The sequence below is a fragment of the Artibeus jamaicensis genome, unplaced genomic scaffold (genome assembly GCF_021234435.1).
Source record: "Artibeus jamaicensis isolate MK-2021 breed Jamaican fruit bat unplaced genomic scaffold, CSHL_Jam_final scaffold_369, whole genome shotgun sequence".
In the NCBI taxonomy this organism is placed as follows: domain Eukaryota; kingdom Metazoa; phylum Chordata; class Mammalia; order Chiroptera; family Phyllostomidae; genus Artibeus; species Artibeus jamaicensis.
Window position 1 is genome coordinate 41,197,051 of NW_026522042.1, and position 17,991 is coordinate 41,215,041.

Sequence of the window (17,991 nt, forward strand, 5' to 3'; positions counted from 1 at the left end):
TTCATTTCATAAAATGTAAAATCTGGCTGTCACGCCCGTATGCCAAGGCTGCGGGGTCAGTTTTTGGTCAGGACAATACAAGAAGCAACCGATGCAGCATCAGTAAGTGGAACCCTGGCTGGCCCTGGCCGGGTCGCTGGATTGGTTGGAGCATCATCCCGTACCCCTAAAGGTTGCAGGTTTGATCCCCGGTCAGGGTGCTTACCTCTGTTGTGGGTTTGGTGTCTAGTCAGGTGCACGTGGGAGGCAGCCCTTCGGTGCTTCTCTCTTGCGTTGCTGTTTCTCTCTTTCCCTCTCTGTGAAATCAGTGAACATGTCCTTGGGTGAGTATTTCACACAATAAGTGGAACAATGAATCGATCTTCCCCTCTCTCTCATATCAATGAATAAAAAATAAAATGTAAAAACTAAGCCCTCACTGAGGCATCATTTTATTTTCCATCTGACAGTACATTTTTAGTATTAGGTTTTTAAATCATTCTGTGAAATGATGGCCTATTATAACATTTGGAATTTCTCACTTTAAAAATATTACTTGATTAAATGAATAACCACGTGTAGGTATCGTTCTTCATTGTCTTTATTTTATGCCCAGTAAAACAGCCAGCATTCCCAGTTCAGTGCTCGTGGAAACTGCCTCAGGTCCAGCCTTGGCCAGGGCTCATTGGTGACGTACTCAGGAGCGACTTTGTCCTGCTGCCCACGGGTGAAACCGTGTGCGCTCCAGTGGCCCAGCCCGATGAGTTCTTTGTGTTCAACCTGAGCGCCCCAGGGATTTGATACCGAGAAACATTTCCTGCTTCCTGGAAATTGCTCTTCCCTTGCTTCCTGTGACACTTTCATCCGAATCTCCGACCTCCTTATTGGCTCCTTTTTGTTTCCTCATCTGTTTTAACTCTGGGGGCCCCTCGGGTTACATCCTTTGTGACCCTTTTGTTTGTGACAAGCATTCTCTGAGCAAGGTCTTCTGCTTCATGCATGTGCTGAGTTTTCCCACAGCTTTCTCTTGGGCCTGGATCTTTCTCCTGAACACACAGATGCAAGCTTCTATGTACTGGAGCTTTTCCATCTGAATATGTCCCACCAGCGCCTGTCACCCAGTCCCAGCTTTGTCATCACCAGTTCTGTTACAAAGCTAGTAACAACTCAGTTATTAGTAACATTATCCACCTGTTCACCCGAGCTAGCCACCTTGTCACGCCCTGCCTGTACTTTCCTTCGGATGAGTCTCCTACCTGGCTCCGCTCCCCAGCCTCCGGTCCAGGGCTTTGGGGTGGAATGAGAACAGGGTCCCCGCTCTGGGCATCACTGCCTGTGCCACCTCCCTCAAATCTCTCTTCTACACTGAAGCTGTTTGTTTGTTTAAAGACATGAACCGAATTATGTCTTTTTTTTCACAGGGAGATTGAGCTTTTATCTTTCTAATTTTAATATATTTTATTGATTATGCTATTACAGTTGTCCCATTTTTTCTCTCCTTTATTCCCCTCCGCCCTGTACCCACCCTCCCACCAGCAGTCCCCCCCCTTAGTTCATGTCCATGGTTCATACATGTAAGTTCTTTGGCTTCTCCATTTCCCATACTGTTCCTAACCTCCCCCTGTCTATTTTGTACCTACCATGTATGCTTCTTATTCCCTGTACCTCCTCCCCCGTAAGAATGCTTTTTAACCGGGGCCAGGCGTTCTGTGTGTGTTTGTCACACAGGAGCCTGCTGGGTCCCAGAGTGTGATCCCCACACCGGCAGCAGCACCAGGAGCCTGGTGGGAACTATAACTCTCAGGCTCCAGCCCAGACCTATCAGGCGGTGCCCAGTGATCTGCGGTCTGACAAGTTTTCAAGGTGATGCTGCTGCACTCTACAGTTTGTGATTACTGCAGGCTCTAGAGCCTGGCCGCACATTAGAGTCACTGGTGGAGCAAAAGAAAACTCAGACCGGTTCAATCAGAAACTTCGTGTCTAGCCTGGCATCCGTATATAGCTTTTTAAAAGTTCCCCGGGGGGGTTGATACATAGTAAAGATACAGAACAACTTAATCTGTAAAATTCACTTTCTTTAGCAGAATCTAAAGCAGCATTTCTCAGACTTGAATGCACGTGGGAATCAACTGGGAAGTTTAAAAAATGATGCCTGCCCCCCACCTCCACCCGCATTCAAATTTGATTAAACTGAAGTGTGACTTAACCATTGGGGTTTTGCTTTTTTATGTTCTGTAGATTATTGCATTATAATGTGACACACTACTACAAATTTGTACCCAGTCCTTTTGATCATAGCCATTTGTTCTAACAGGTGTGAAGTGATATCTCACTGGTTAGGATTAAAATTGCCCCGATAATTAATTATGTCAAGCATCTTTTCATATATCTGTTGGCCATGTATATGTGTTTTTTGAAAAAAAAATCTGTTAAAATTCTTTGCTGCCTTGGCTGGTGTGGGTCAGTGGATTGAGCACTAGCCTGCAAACCAAAGAGTCACCAGTTCAATTCCTGGTCAGGGCACATGCCTGGGTAGCCGGCCAGGTCCCCAGTAGGGGGCCATGTGAGAAACGACCACACATTGATGTTTCTCTCCCTCCTGTTCACTCTTTCTAAAAATAAATAAATAAGTAAATAATCTTAAAAAAAATTTTACATAAAAAATAAAATTCTTTGCCCGTTTTAATTGTTATTTTTTTCTGTTGAGCTGTATGAGTTCCTTATATTTTTTGGATATCAACCCTGTATATCAGATACACGGTTGGCAGATATATTCTCCCACGTGGTAGGTTGCCATTTCACTTGCTGTGTGATGTAGCCCCCCCTTGTTTATTTTTGTTTTAGGTGCTTGTGCATTTGGTGTCATAACCAAAAAATCACTCCCAAGACCAGGGCCAAGGAGATTGTCCCCTGTCTTTTTCTAGTAGTTTTACATTGTCAGGTCTTAGATTTAAGTAAGATAAGTATTTGTCAAATTATTTAATATGCCATATACTTAATTATTTAATATGTTATATATTTAATATCTCATTCTGAGGGCCTTAAAGACCCTGTGTTGCTTTTTGAGAGTGTGATCACAACTTTTTAGCCCTTCCCAAATACATCCCAGCAAATCTGAAGGGTTCAACCCATTGTAATTACTAACTGTGGCTCCTTAAGGTAGTGATTCTATAAAGGTTGGTATTTGTGCACATAGAATCTCAGGGTTGCATGTAGTTTGAAACAAGCTTTCTTCACCCAGCCACCCATTGAGGACTTAGTATTCTATGCTGAAAATACCGTGGTTACATGTGTAGAACCTAAATAGAATGAGTTACAGAATGGATATGTCCCTATTATGGGTAAGGGCAAACCATATTTTCTCCAGAGAGTAATGACTGAAAAAAATAGAGTGATTTTATATTTACTTCTGACAATCACATGTTAAACTGAAACCCCATGCCTTGATTTTTAGCTGTCATAATAATTTTAAATGTTTTAATATTACATGGACCAGGTAACAGGCATTCTGCCAATGAAAAAATGACAGCATGAGATGTGCAATATTAAGTCAAATGTCTCATTCATTTACTGTTAGGTATTGAATAATATTAAAACCGGTGTTTCAACTTTGAACAATCAACTGATTAAAATTCATAGTAAACATATAAAAAAGATTATGATTTAGGAATGTTTTCTTTCCTGTGTTTCCTTTTATAGAGACTTTTACTCTCAACTCAGGGACATGGGAATGATACCCAACTTAGGTTGGAGATATTTCTGATTTAGAGAAAGGAGAAATTATGAAAATGATTGAGTTTAGAGGAGAGTTGCTATATGACTTGGGTAGGGTACGTGTAATAACTTACTTGGTTGAGCTAAGAGGGCACCTGTGGGCAGATGGGTGTTCCAGAGTGTTGACAGGGTAAGAAGGCATTTGTTTGGGCTGATAGGGAAGAGCTCTCAGGCCTTCGCTCTGTTTTGAGAAAACTTGGAAGTCAGAGAGAAGTGAATGTATAAAAGGAACATTGAACTAGTGTACCTGAGACAAGGAAGAGGGAAGTTCAGTTATATGAGAAAATGGGGAAGTAAGAGAAAAAAGTCTAAGACTTCTTAGTTAAGAGCTGTAAGGGCCAATGAAAGTTCTGGAACTGATTTACAGCCTACGAGGAAATTCTAAGGCCTTGCCTCTCAACCTGGCTGCATGTTAGAATCACTTCACTTAGAGGGGGTACAGTAGCGGCTGGCCATCAGCATTTTTAAAGTTTCCCAGGTGATTCTCCTGTGTGCCCCAGACCGAGAAGTGTTTATCTGAGGAAATGGAAGGGGAAAGTAGGAAAAAAACAGAGGAGAGAGAGTCTCAGGACCATTCCAAAGATTTACGTGGTTTTGGGAAACAAGGTCAGAGTTCGGGCTTGCTAGATATTTGCCACATTACATACTGTTTATTATGAAGCAATACAATTTGGTGCCTTTGATTCTTTTATATCTGAACATATTTCTGGCTAGAAACTGAACAATGATTAACAATTTAAAAGGAAAAAATATATATGTATATTGCTTCTTTCAGGTTGAATTCTTCTATACTAGAGAGGTCAAAGGAACATTTAGCATTTGTTGAATGAGACCACTTTGAATTCAGTATTTATTTTTTTTTAACTAAGAGGAGCTGAAAGGAAGAGGTCAATGATAGAGAATATCTTAAGATTACATTATATGCAAATTATATGGATGTACAGCATTTCATTTAAATATTTCCTCTCTGACCGGAAATTACTCAGCAGTTGAAACAAACAGTCTGAGAAGAACCAATTTCCTGATAGCATCCACCCCTCTTCTAGGTAAAAAAGGGAAATTCTTTGTATCTCATTATGTTAAAAAATTGCAATCTCTTCATGTAAGACAGAAAAAAATAACATTTATTCCTCAGGTAGTATTCTTTAACTCAGTTTTCTGTCTGGGTGTGGAGATTAATTAATTATCTAAGGAGTAGAATGTATGACGTTTCACACAGTTGTACGAAACTGCTGTGACAGTGGCTGTGTTCTTACCTCCCCTTGATTGACCTCACCAATGCAACTCAGTAGCTTCAAGCCAAAGCTAAAAGTAATCTCTTCCTGATTGCTGGAAAGATGAATTACTGTAGATGGGAAGAAAACATAATAACTAAAACTCAACTTTCTTTATCACTCTTGACATTCACCAGTCTTTACCGGGATCGCCTTGAGACGTGACACCAATTCAGAGTAATAAGCAGGGTCAATGAAAAGCTAAGACATTCTCAGGAACCCATTATTATAACACATCTCCGAGGGACTTGTGGCAGTGCCACCGCATTTCAAACAGGGCGCACGGATTCCAGAGGCGTGGCCTCACAACACGGGGAGAGTGGGCGTCTGTGAGCGTTGTCTGACATGGCCGGCGGCCTGTCAGTGGGACCCTCTTCACTCCCTACATCTTTTTCACCCTGTAACCTCACCAGGCATTCCTTAGGAAACATTACATGCACAAGTAAGAGTCTGTTACGACACAGTATGTTCTCTATATGGTATTTTCACTGAGTTTTTTAGTAAATAACATTGATGCATTTAAGTGCTTTGGTTTAAAAGAAATTTCTTTTGCACATGAATTAGGACCCAGAATTGGTTTCACAAGGGAAGTCTGGAGTTGGCGATGTACAGATCCGCTTCTGTCGGTAGATTTTTAGCCTTTTAGGGTCTTGTTAATCTGTTCTACCCAGTAGTTCAAAACTCAGTGCATAAAACAAAACTTAATACATAATTATTAATTAGAAAAACCAATATTTTTAGTTTCTAGTTTACTGTGTAACAGGGACTAAGTTAGGCATCAAAAGATCAAAATATGCTTTTTATGTCTCTGCACATGTAACCGGGATTTAATCCCTTACCAGCATTTTAGAATAAGTTAACGAGAGGCAGAGAAAAATAAGATATAGTATTATATGTCACTATATTTCATTCAGTTTTACCTACGGTGACAGGAGACAGAATGATTGAAACTGTCATACCCAAACTTCATTATGTAGCCTATAGAGTTTTTCTTCTCTGTAAACCTCTCCATAGCAAGGACTAGTCTGAGTGTTTGAAACTAATCAGAGCTATTCAATCTATTAGTCACTGAATAATGTGAGCTGAAAAACTGTTACTTGCTCTCAAGTACAATAAAAACTATAACAATTTTTAAATGCTTAATTACATAACATAAATGTTACATGTGGGAACTACAATAGACCATAACATTGTTACATATAATTGTACACAATGTGGACTGTGAGCACATTTTAACATATTTGCAGTTACTTGAGATGGTGCCTCTCTGTGTAAGAGTCTAGAGCCCACCCAGATAGTCAAGTTTTGCTCTGAATTCTCTCTCACACTCCCAAACCCCATCCTCCCTCAGCCCTCCCCATTTCAGTTAATTCACTGTCTGCCCATCTGCTGAGTCCTCAGATCTAGAAGTCATTTTTGTCTCCTCTCTTTCTCCCTTCATTCCACTAAACCCAATTTTTCGGCAAATCCTACCACCTGAGCTCTGCATCTCTGGAGAGGCTGTCATCTCCTACCTTGTCTGTGCCAGCCGTCTCCCAACTGATCTCCCTTCCGCTCTTGTCTGCTTAGATAGAGCCCACTGGCCACAGTGAACAGCCAGAGGGATCTTTTTTAAATGTCCATCAAGCCGTCCCCTTGCCTTCTGTGTCATGGAGGGAGGATTAGTAAATATTTGTCAAATACCTCAGTCAGATGGCAGTGAGTCGTGGTGCCGGCTGTAGAGGGACCAACACGCGGTCAGGGGGGTGGGGAAAACCAAAGAGGTTTGGGGAGCCCAGATTTTCAGAAAGCGTTGGTTCATTGTGAATAGGACGTGTGAGTAAGTCCGTCTTTTAAATTTTGTTTTAGCTTCTATCAACACCCAGTTTATTGTAGATATCTTTTTTAGTATGTTTTTAAATTTGTTACCATTGACGCTGTTACAGATGCCCCCTACACTGAGCTCTGCCTTTACTTGAAAGCCCGGCATAGAAGCCGTCTCCTCGCCATGGGCCTCACCACTGACCCAGAGGCAGCCCCTCTGAAGGCCAACCAAGGCTTTTCTGTGTCCACTCAGAGTCCAAGCAGCTGTCCAGGTTTAATTAATATTCTGCAGTTATCACTGGAGAGGAGCCAGTTTCCGAGACAGCTGTCTAAGCGAAGGGAAGATTTCTAACTCTCCAGCGGCAGCTGGGTCTGGTAGGCAAACTTCTCAGGTGATTTGAACTGTTCTTTTTCAAAGTTCACTCCACCTCGGGTTCCCACAGAGACTGTTCCATTGCCCGCTTTATCTCCCGGCATTCATGCTGCAGCAGACCCAAGGTTGGACTGTGTGAAGGTAGGGCTGCCGGTCTTCAAGCTGCGTCGATTCATTGCCGAGATGCTCCTACAAAGCAAGAAGAAACACACCACTGACTGTTACGGTTTAAAACATTGCAAATCATTTAGGCAGATCATCAAGTCATAAAAACGCGGATTTAAATGAGGGCTTACTTTTCATCCACTAGGAGTTTCAAATGGCAATTATCATTAATTCTTGGATTCCCTCAGTCCTGATAGGAAATCAAGGCAACCAGAAACTATCAATTTGTGAACAGACAGCTATTAAAAGTGCATTAATAATCTATAGTGGGTATAGCATATGCCTTTTAAAAAGATTTGCAGCTTGTTTCTCTGTGGTGAAGTCACAGGGCTTCTCCAGCCTAATTACAAAGCAATCAAACAGTTTAATTAATCTGGAAATCACTTTCTTAACAATAACTGCCTCTAAAATGAGGCACCCTGTGCAGTCCCATTAGGTAACGTAGCACTTTGATGTGCTGCTTGTTTATTAGCCTTGCGGGTTCCCCCTGGGGACCGTGCAGTTAATTACCCACCCAACGCCTGACCACTGCTCAGGCTCCCTTTACCAGGTCAGAAACGTCAGCAGCAGGGCCGACAGTCTGTAAAGTGTCCTCGCACGCCAGCATCCGAGAGTCAGCAAATCCCTGGGAGCAGCGGGATCTGAGTTATAAGCAAGTGTAGCACATATGGGCAGAGAATTAAGTGGCACCAGTTTTCATCTGACAGTCTCTCAGGTATTGCTCTGCAGATGTGGGGATGCATTCCAAGGGCAGTGCTGTGAGGAGTGAAGGTCACGTGTAGGACTTCGGTTTCAATCCATCTTGCTCTCTCGGGCTGCGGAAGCTCTGTGCTTGTCCACAGCGGTCTGGCCCTCATTTCAGAGTTAAGAACATGGAAGACGTGCTTTATAATTTGATCTGTTCTAAATCAGTGGTTGTTTTGGTCAGTGGACAACTAGTGTCCCTGAGTCGTCAAAGACTGAGTACATTATGTAGAAATCAAATTTTTATTTTAAATAAGAGCAAAAGATGTCAGAGATTGACTTCTGCCTATCTGTTTTGCTAATCTTGTCATTTCTCCCAAAGAAAAATTGAGGAACTTTTTGTAATAAATGACACAAAAATCTGCAGAATACTCATCTACCCTTTTCCGCTGTGACTGCCCCACCCCACTCCTCCCAAAATTCTCTGTCAGTGATAATTCTCATTATCCCCATCTACCCACACTGGAAACGTCGGCTACTTGTTGTCCATGATCTTTCTCATCACTTATTTCCAGTTCATCACCAGTGACTCGTGCATGGTTTGCTCACCAAATAATTTTCCTGCCGGCTTTCCGTGCATTAATCTAGCTCCTCCTCCTCAGCCTTGCCCTGTTCACCCACCCCGACTCTCGTGCCAGGTTCAAGTTTCAGGCATCTCTCTCTTGCCTCCAAACACCTCCTAAGGCCTCGCACTGGCTGGCACCAGGAAACCGAGTGGTAGACTCACTGGTTTTGCCAGTCCGAATCCCGGCTTTCCCGGAGCCTGTCTCTCCTGCACTGCCCTGCTGCGTTTGGGTGGTTTCTGGCCCTTCCCGAAGTCCTTCCATTTCTTCTCTTGCCTCCAGCTTGCTGAGCTGCCCTCAGACGAGGCCATTGTCTCTTGTCCTTAAGGGATTATCAGGCATTCTAGTTCACAACACCGTCATTTTCTCTAATAGCCCAGGACTCGTAAGAGCTTTTGTGATAATGCGTGTGGGGAGGAGGTGTATTTCAGTCAGACCTGAAACGAGAAGGATCTGGGCTTAGTAAGACAAGACAGGTTTCGAATTGAAGATGTGGGAATTTGGGTTTTATAGTAGTATAGGAGTTCATGGGAAGAAAATGAGGAACATTTTCAATGAATGGGCCTGGAAAGGCAGCACAAGATGGAAAAGAAGCACAAGATGAAAAGGCAGATGCTGGAGATCAGAAATGGTTGATGGTAGCCTCGATCTAATTTTAAAAGCAGAGTTAAATTAACCTATTTCTGTATCTCTGTCTCTTCCCATTCAATTTCCAAGTGATGGGTCACCATTTACTGTAAGCTGTTACATGGCTTCCCCGGGGACACTCATTAAAGTCTCTGAAAGTGAAAGGGGTTTTACGTTAATTCCCTGGTTTTCCCTCCTTCAGACTCTTACATACACTCAGTGAGCACTCTCTAGTTATTCTAGTTGATCTGATGTAATCTCCAGATACGGAGCTTTCTTTACAAAGAACACAGACAGGGCTGAGAATCCGTGACACGTTTCATTGGCCTCATTATTTATTCTAAATGAATAGGTAGTGGGGATTGTTCTGAAAATGCTTTGGCTTCAAATAGTCATTTTGTTTCTCCTGATAATTTACTGGTAGTTTGCTCTATATGGGGTGTGAGCAAAGTAAACTTTTTTTTTCCAAACAAAAAACAAAATTCACATGAAAATTTCTGGCAGTAGAAATAACAAAGTTTTAGCCCTCCTGAAATTCTTGAGACCTTTAAAAGAATATGAAGAGTGATGTATAAGCTAAGTTCTGCAGGAGGAGGGGGACAGCAAGGGGAATGAAGGCTTTTGAGAGGAGTTGAAAGCACCTAATTTAGCCATGTAAGTAAGTGGGCAAAAATAGTTCCAGATTACTGGGCGGCCAAAGCAGAACCCATTTCTCCAGGGGCCCAGCAAACAACAGACGCGAAGGCAGGATAAGTTTGATTGCAGCAGGGGAAATGCTTCTTGACTCTCTATCCACAAAAAGAGAAAAAAAAAGGCTTTTCGGTGATTCCTCTTAAATGGCTTTAATTGTGCTGTCTGTCATAAAGTTAATGGCATCCGTCGAAGACATCGCTATAAAATTTGCAACCTCAATTGCAAACTTTCGGTAGAGGTAGGGCCAGTCCACAAGTCCTCCAGGTAAGACTAACCTTACCCTCTTTACTGTCTGTTCTTTGTGCACAGAGGTAATAAATTGTTTACCTTTACAGGCAGGTACTGACTTTAAAGTGCCATCTTGTATTCTGTACACCTAATTGCAGTGGTCACATCTGTTACAAAATCAGTAATGTGGCAACCGGCTTGCTGTTAAGGATTAAAAATATCTTCCTAATTATTTTCCATGTTTCAAGAATTTACAGGGTTAGTCTGCGGCCTTCCTCACTTCCATATTGAAATCAGCTACAGCCCCATCGGGTCCTGAACTAATTCTGCCAATCTAATTAAACATGCAGAGGACAGCAGGGTGGTCCGGAGTGTCCCGAACTTCCCCACGCCAGCTGCCTGCCAAGCTCTCTCAATGACCAGCAGCTGGTTGAGCATTCTAACAAGCCCCCGAGGAGCTGTTCTCCTCACAGTGAGCAATCCATGCTCTGTTCACCTCAAAAGTACTTCGGGAACACCCTCCGCCAGTCTTTGTGTGACTGTGGCTCTTCAAGGCCGCCTGGCCAGTCACACCCTAGCTGCTTAGGAGCAGAGGGATCTGTTGAAAAAAGTATTGGAAACCCTGGCCGGGTTGCTCAGTTGGTTAGAGTCCTCTGGATATGCCAAGGTTGCGGGTTGGATCCCTGGTCAGGGTACACACAAGAAGCAACCAGTGAATGGAATGCATGAATAAGTACAAGAACAAAAATCTTAGTCTCTCTCTCTCTCTCTCAACTTAAATAAATAAAAATCTTTTAAAGTGCCGAGGAAGGTGAATCTTACTGGGCTGCTGGCCATGCTGAGCTAGACCTAGGTTATTTGAGAAACTGGCCTGAACCGCAGTATTCTGTGACTAGTTCTAACATATCCATCCACCTTGAACATGTGTACTGGGAAATGGGAGGATTTATTTTCAAGAACTCCTACTTTTATTCAGTTTACTGTAACTAAAAAATTCTAAGGCCACCTCCCTACGGTGGAAAGGCCGTCTCACACGGCCCCTCTGCAGCTCGAGCTCCTGCATCCATCGGCCGTTTGAAATGTTAGCGCATCTGCAAGAGTCAAAACATTCGTGTATCTGTTATTCTATAGGACTGAAATAGTTAGATTATTCAATGTAAGGAGTACCACTGGTTGGTATAGGTGAGTGAGTTTATTCATATATCTTCCATGCTTGGAACTCTGCACTGGAATGAACTCAATTCCTCCTCTGTTTCCCACGCCCCCTACCCCCCGCCTCCCCTCCCCACCCTGCCCCGCCCCGCCCCATGCCTGCTCCAGGTAAAACTAAACCATTACTGGGGGGAGGACATTTTACAAAAGTGTACAGAAACTTACTACTAAAGAGAAGAAAGTTCTGGATGTGGCTAATGATACAAAAACAAATTCATGTTGTAAACTACTTCCTTCTATCTCTCTGCAGGCAACAGCCCTCAAGATAGCCCAAGAAATTTCTCCCCCAGTGCCTCAGCCCATTTTTCATTTGCACGGAGGTAAGGATTTCTTGTTGAATAATAGTATGCAGAGAACCCCACCCCCACCCCTACTGACACCAGCTTTCTCCTAAACCCCTACACCCTTGCCTTCACACTCTAACGGTTTTAGTGATGATTTCTGCCTTGTGTTAGAGTGGTCCCTACCTCTCTGGGTCCCTCACTAGATGGTGGGCTCCGGGCGATGGCAGGAAATGACCATTTCCATCTCTTCTCCCACGCCCAATACAGTGTGTTAGTATGCTGGGTGCTCAACAGGGTTTTAGTGAATCTCCTGAGCTAGTACAATAAGCACTTGATTCATATATGTATCTGGTGCAATATTTTATTGTTTTGAAATACACTTTTTTTCAAAATAAAGTGACTTTTGGGGGATCACAAGTATAAACTCAAAGATGCTTCTTTACTTAACATCATCAAGCCAGCAGTTTATTGATCTCCCTGAGATAAAGCCTGCCCTGCATGGACTGTAGGAAGTTTTATGTTTTCTCTTCCTATCGTAGTTACAATCAGGCACCAAATATCAAGGACACGTGTCTTGTGTGGAGTCAAGAGGAAGTGTGGCAGCCCCAAGGATAGCGGGCGTGTGTGCTCACACGCAGCCTTCCCAGTCCCAGGCCCACTCTGATGTCTCCAAGTCAGCGGAGGCTGCCTAGCCACCTCCTCCGTGCTCTGCATATGAAATTAGTGTGCTTCACCTTGTCAGATTCAAACTTCCACTTCCTTGGCCCCATCGCCCCTCTCGTGAAGCACACAGAGAACAAAATACCCCTTCCGCCAGATGAATTCAGTGGCCTGAATAGCCTAGATATTTCCCGAGTTTTCCTCGGAATCCTAATTACACTTCGAAGTGGATTAAAATAGCACGTAATAAAGACACATAGGTAGGTTTAGGGGAATAATAACTGATATAACACGCGTTACTAACCAGCAAAGCCTGCAGTACCCTCCCTGCCTTTTTTGTCAGCGTACAGTGCATTTTGTATTAGTGAACCCGGAGACGGGGATGTTTGCGGTATTTTCAGACTTCTCTGTAATTACGATGCCCTTGTAAACACCACACACTCTCCCACTGTGTGTTCGAATGTTATGTGTCGACCTTGGGGAGACACAATAGGCACTTCCTGGGACGCACACCCTGATTTCCTCTCGTTCCAGCTTTTATTTATTTATTTTTTGTTCCCTGTTTTAAGCACTGTGAAGAAAATGGGAAAATTAACCAGTCCCACAAAGCCTGTGTTTACCCAGTGAATATTAAGTCAGGGTGGTGCTACGATTCTAAGTGAAAAATCTTATAAAAATTGATAAACAAGAACCCACCATAGTCTATAAAACACATCTCTTTTATTTTTTTAAAAAAGGGAATGCATTCAATTATTTTAAGTAATAAGAAAAATGCAGTCTCATTACAGCATGCATTTAAACATGACAGATATCACAGCCTCTTAATCCTGCCAGATTTATGAAAATGAAGAGCATCTAATAATTAAGTGGGTGACTAGAAGACAGATGAATCTGGTTTCTTTGCTATTAAAAAATACACAAACCCCCAGGCATGTTAATTTTTGAGAAACAAACCATAAAGCGTGACAGAGGATTATCACAGGAGACCTATAGTTCATTTTGCATGAATTTCCAGATGGAACTTTCTCCACACTCTTCAAAAAGTATTAGTTTAGATTAGGACATGAGCGATCATCTTTTTGAACTTTTATTCAAGTAAATAGAACCTTGTGTTTGCTATGAAAACTCATATTGGCATATTTTGATTTATCAAGGGTCTCTCTTCCATTTGAAAACAGATTTTCATTAGAAAACATGGAAACCCACTCATGGCTCTCCATTTGCTTCCGTTTGGTGCAAATTTCTGAGCCTAGGAAGTAATTTCATTTTGAGACTTCCACATTTTATTGTTTTGTTTATTTGGTCCAACAGAGGAGAGATTGCCCTGTTTTTAAAATTACCCCTGGGAGAAGTGTTAAAGATCAGATTATTAATCTTTTCTGATCCTATACCATGCGATAGATAATACTCCCCCAGGAGACATTTTCTGTAATAGTTTAATTTTGGACTGGAAAATATGATGAGACACACTTGCTTTCCATATTATCTAATACATATTTGAGAGTAAAATTATTAAGTTAATTTTTAATATTGAGTAAAAACAAATGAAAACGAGAATTGGAGTGTAGTCGATATTGTCTGAAGCAAGTAAACATATTTTTACTTTGCTAACTGCAATGCTGATGCACAGTCTTTCTGATCCTGGAATTATTGAATCCTTAACTTCTTTCCCTTGACGGTAAGATGGAGGTAGTGACTTTGCCCTGCCTTTCCCAGAAGTTGTGGAAATTTATGCATTACAAATTGCTTTCACTTTCAGTGGGCACACGAGTCCTGAATAAATGTCAAGTGTGTCTCCCAGTTGCCTTGTTGTTATTTACCAGGTTAAATATCAGAATGTATTTCCACAAGCCAACTAGTACAAGAGGCCTGCCTGCTGAGTTCAAGTTAAAAGGCACTTGCTGAGTGCTGGTGGGCAGAGCAACCTGCTAATTACTTTCAGAATTCCAGCGGAGTAAACTTTAGCTGATTACGTTATATTCGCTTAGTCCAATTTCAACTAGAATATAAAATGTGTCACTCCAGGTGATTATAACAATTAAACAAATAAGAAATCTGCTTCCTTTTCATGCACATATAATAGCTAGGTTGATGTGGGAACTTTTCATTCTTTCTGTGTTGTAAACCATATTAATCTAATTTTTTGTGAGTGATAGGATTTTTTTTTTTTTTTGGCCAATCTCTTTGTATCCCATGTTCCCATCAGATGTTCTTCCCTTTTCAGTTTTTCATTTAGTGTAACACTGAAACTTCTACCCACAAAGAAAACACTTCCTTCCAAAAGCCTTGTTGCTTGGACAAGAATATAGTCTTGTCTTCAGATAACATTTTATTGGTAGCTACTGCAAAGAAAACACAACATTGTTAGTGGGATCCAAATTGCACTCGTCTGTTGGTTTTCATGAAAAAAAAAAGGGCATTGTTTCTTAAGTATTGTATATAGCACATATAGTAACTTCTGATGTATGGTTGTCATGGTGATGAAAAATGCAGTGCTCCTTTGTGCTCCATTTGAATAAATAAACAAGGACACCTTAGGGAACTTTATAAAACATAAATTATTTCTGGTCTGTGGCTGCACAAGGTCCTGAGCACATTCTTGTTTAAACATCTTTCTAGGAGTGTGTTTTCTGGAGTAAGCAAATGTAATTTATGCTTCAGAGCTAATAAGAACACGACTCCTCTTGGAGTTGCTCATTCATCTGAAGTAAGTTCATTGATACCTGAGGGAAAGGGGAGTTAGTGAATCACGGTGGGGGAAATTGTGCCCCTCACTCTTTCCAGAGACTAGTTTCTGATAATTGCTATTAAATGGACTGCATAATCTTTTTAAAATCCATCTTTTTTTGCTTTTAAAAGTTGGAGGTTTTAAAATATGAAGTGCAGGCATGGGTTTTTAAGTCTTTAATAAGTAGCTAAGTAAATTAGGGCCACCCTGTTTCCATCTAATTGATGGCTGGATATCTTTAGAGTATGCTGTTATAATGATTTTTTTCTTAAATCTCAAACATATTCAACTGTTTAAAGATATTTTTAAAGAATATATGACTTAATTCTCCCCCATTTCTTCTCTCTGGTATATTTACAAACATCTTATTTTGCTTCTTTCTTTTAAACCATTCTTGATTCAATTGTACTCCAATCTTGGTCACAGAAATGACAGGTAAATTTTACTAAAATCTGAACATTGTAGTCCTGCTGTGATTTGTCTACTTGCAATTCTCCGTTTTGTCTTTGTGGACCATTTGCATTTTTTGGAGGCAACATCCGTGGTAGCCTATGATGATATTTTCCCTTGAATGTGATTTAGGCTGAAGTGTCTGTTTTTTTCCATGAACATCTATTGTGCCATTTCTCAAATTCAAGTCTGATATTGTGGAATTCCCTGCCTTCGACTTACTGTAAATGTATCTGTGCTAAACTTGGTACACTTTCATCTCTCATGTGGTAAATTAATGTAACCATGAACCACAAAGAAGTCTGTACATGACGCCCCATCAGAGAATGCAGTATAGGTGGCTGTTCACAAAGCGTGTCCTTCCTGGTTTCCCCTCAGCAACAGCGCATGTGTTTGTCTTCACAGTGTTACCTGATTCTGAAGGCACAGTCTTGCTCGAAGTTGCTAATAAAGTAATGGCTCTGGAATCAGTTCCAGAGATTTCAGAAAATTTGCTTTCTGCTGTCCCCTCGCCTTAACATAGTATCATTTCTACTACGTCATTAACTCACTGGAGATGAGACCCTAATGACAACCCTAATGCATAACCGGAGTCCAAGCCAGAAAGCTTTCCATCCTGTCACCAGTTGTTCAGAGAGAGAAACTACTCTCGTGAAGACTCCTGACAGCTGTGCCATACTGAAGACTCCTATGACTGGGCCAGACAACTCTACTCTTTGTTAAGTTCTATCCCTGGTGCAACATTTTCACTCTGTCCCTGCTCGCAGCCAGAGCTGGGCTGGGCTGCATCCTCATAAACTCTGCAAAAGGCTTTTGTTGCAGAGCCAGAGCCCTTTAAAGCCAGGTCATGTTAGAATGTGATAACTCTTAAGAGATTCTGAGCATAAGGTCAACCCCTTTCTTGGTGCTAAAGTTATTTCCCACTTAAGGCTTGAGCCAGCCATGAGCCTGCCCATCCTCTCTGTTTCCCAGGCAGGATGAGTTAAGACTGTCCACCTTGAAAATAATAAGCGGGACATTTTTAGGATGCGATGCAAGTCCCCACAAGCTCTTGCAGAGCGCTGAAATTCAGGGCCTTCCAAAGATCATGGCCCCCATTATCAGTTTCTAGATAACAGGGTTTTTCCTCCTCCCTTTCCTTTTTTATTAATTTGAATCTGCTGAGTCTGACCATTGTAATTATCCCTGGTATTCATTTTGTCAAAGTGTATTAGTGAGAGATCAATACTATGGATCAGCCCATTCACTTTCTCCTTGTTTGGGTGTATTGACTCAGTTTAAATAAAAGTCAGCCTGCTGTATAATGTTTGTTTATCCTGGCCCTTGCTGAACATTTCCGCATCCTCACTGACTGTGTCTGTGTCATTTGTTTGACTAAACATACTTGGTTTCCCTGGGGTTTCCGAGTCACAGGACTCCAGTGTTGGCCTAAACTAATTGCACGTTCTCAACAGGACTGATGGACGCCGCTGGTCCTTGGCTTCCCTCCCGTCCTCTGGCTATGGGACAAACACGCCCAGCTCCACCGTGTCTGTAAGTGCCTGATGTCTCTCCTCTCCCTCACGGCCTGGAGCTCTTACGCAGGCGGCATTTTCTCTGGGTATTTCCTGGTAGGGACGAGAAGGGAAGTGCTGACCGTTTGCCACTCTGACTAGGTTACGCATCAAATGATGAGCCAACAATCATAACAAGGACATTCTTTTTGCTGCAAGCTTTTAAACTACTGCCCACCAATTGAGTAAGTCACAGGATTGCAAGTTTGAAGATTGGGAGCTTTTGTTTTAACACCATTTGGTGTAGTTTGGGGTGGAAAACACACTTTGGTTTTATGGCTTTGGTTCCACACCAGTGGTGTTAGTACTGAAGATGCCATTAAACTTTGATGTCCTGGGTCTTTTTTTCTTGTGGGGCTTAGATGCAGGGAATTTGTATGTTTGTTTTGGATTTTTTTGGGGGGGGGTTGTTTGTTCTTCTTCAAAGGAAAAAAACGGTAAGTCTTAAATTTGTCTGTGCCTTCTGGGTAAGAACTTTCTTTCAGGAAGAGGTTAAAAGAACTGAGTAGTAAGTTAAGATAAAGAAAGAAACAAGATGAAGCCATGAAAAATGAGATAGAGGAAGGGTGTTCACTTGCTCCAAGCTAAAGCAGGAGCCCCGATAGTTACAGGGAACGACTCGGTAGGTTGGGTGTGTGCTTTCTTGGGTTAAATTAGTGATGTGGTAGGATATCTGTCACTGCAGAGCCTTAGAAGCTACTGGTCATATAGAAAGACACAGTCTGTCGTAGGTTCTCAGCAAACACCTCATGGAGTGGTCTGGTGCCCTGTGCCAGTCAGGAATACACACCTGGCGATTTTAGAGCCCCTTTTGATTCGTTTTCATCTCCATTTTGTCAAAATCTGTGGTTTGTCAAGGAGGCCTATCCATCTGGTCCCCC

The 17,991-nt window shown here is 42.0% G+C and overlaps 1 protein-coding gene across 11 annotated transcripts in view; it reads left to right on the plus strand.

Moving 5' to 3' along the window:
- MAST4 (microtubule associated serine/threonine kinase family member 4) overlaps positions 1-17,991 on the plus strand; it is a 524,826-nt gene that overhangs the window by 438,702 nt on the left and 68,133 nt on the right. For all 11 annotated transcript variants that reach the window (XM_053657255.1, XM_037150788.2, XM_053657256.1 and 8 more), the window contains 2 exons: positions 11,686-11,755; positions 17,012-17,090. In XM_053657255.1, the coding sequence (XP_053513230.1) occupies positions 11,686-11,755; positions 17,012-17,090 (149 nt within the window). The remainder of the gene's footprint in view (positions 1-11,685; positions 11,756-17,011; positions 17,091-17,991) is intronic.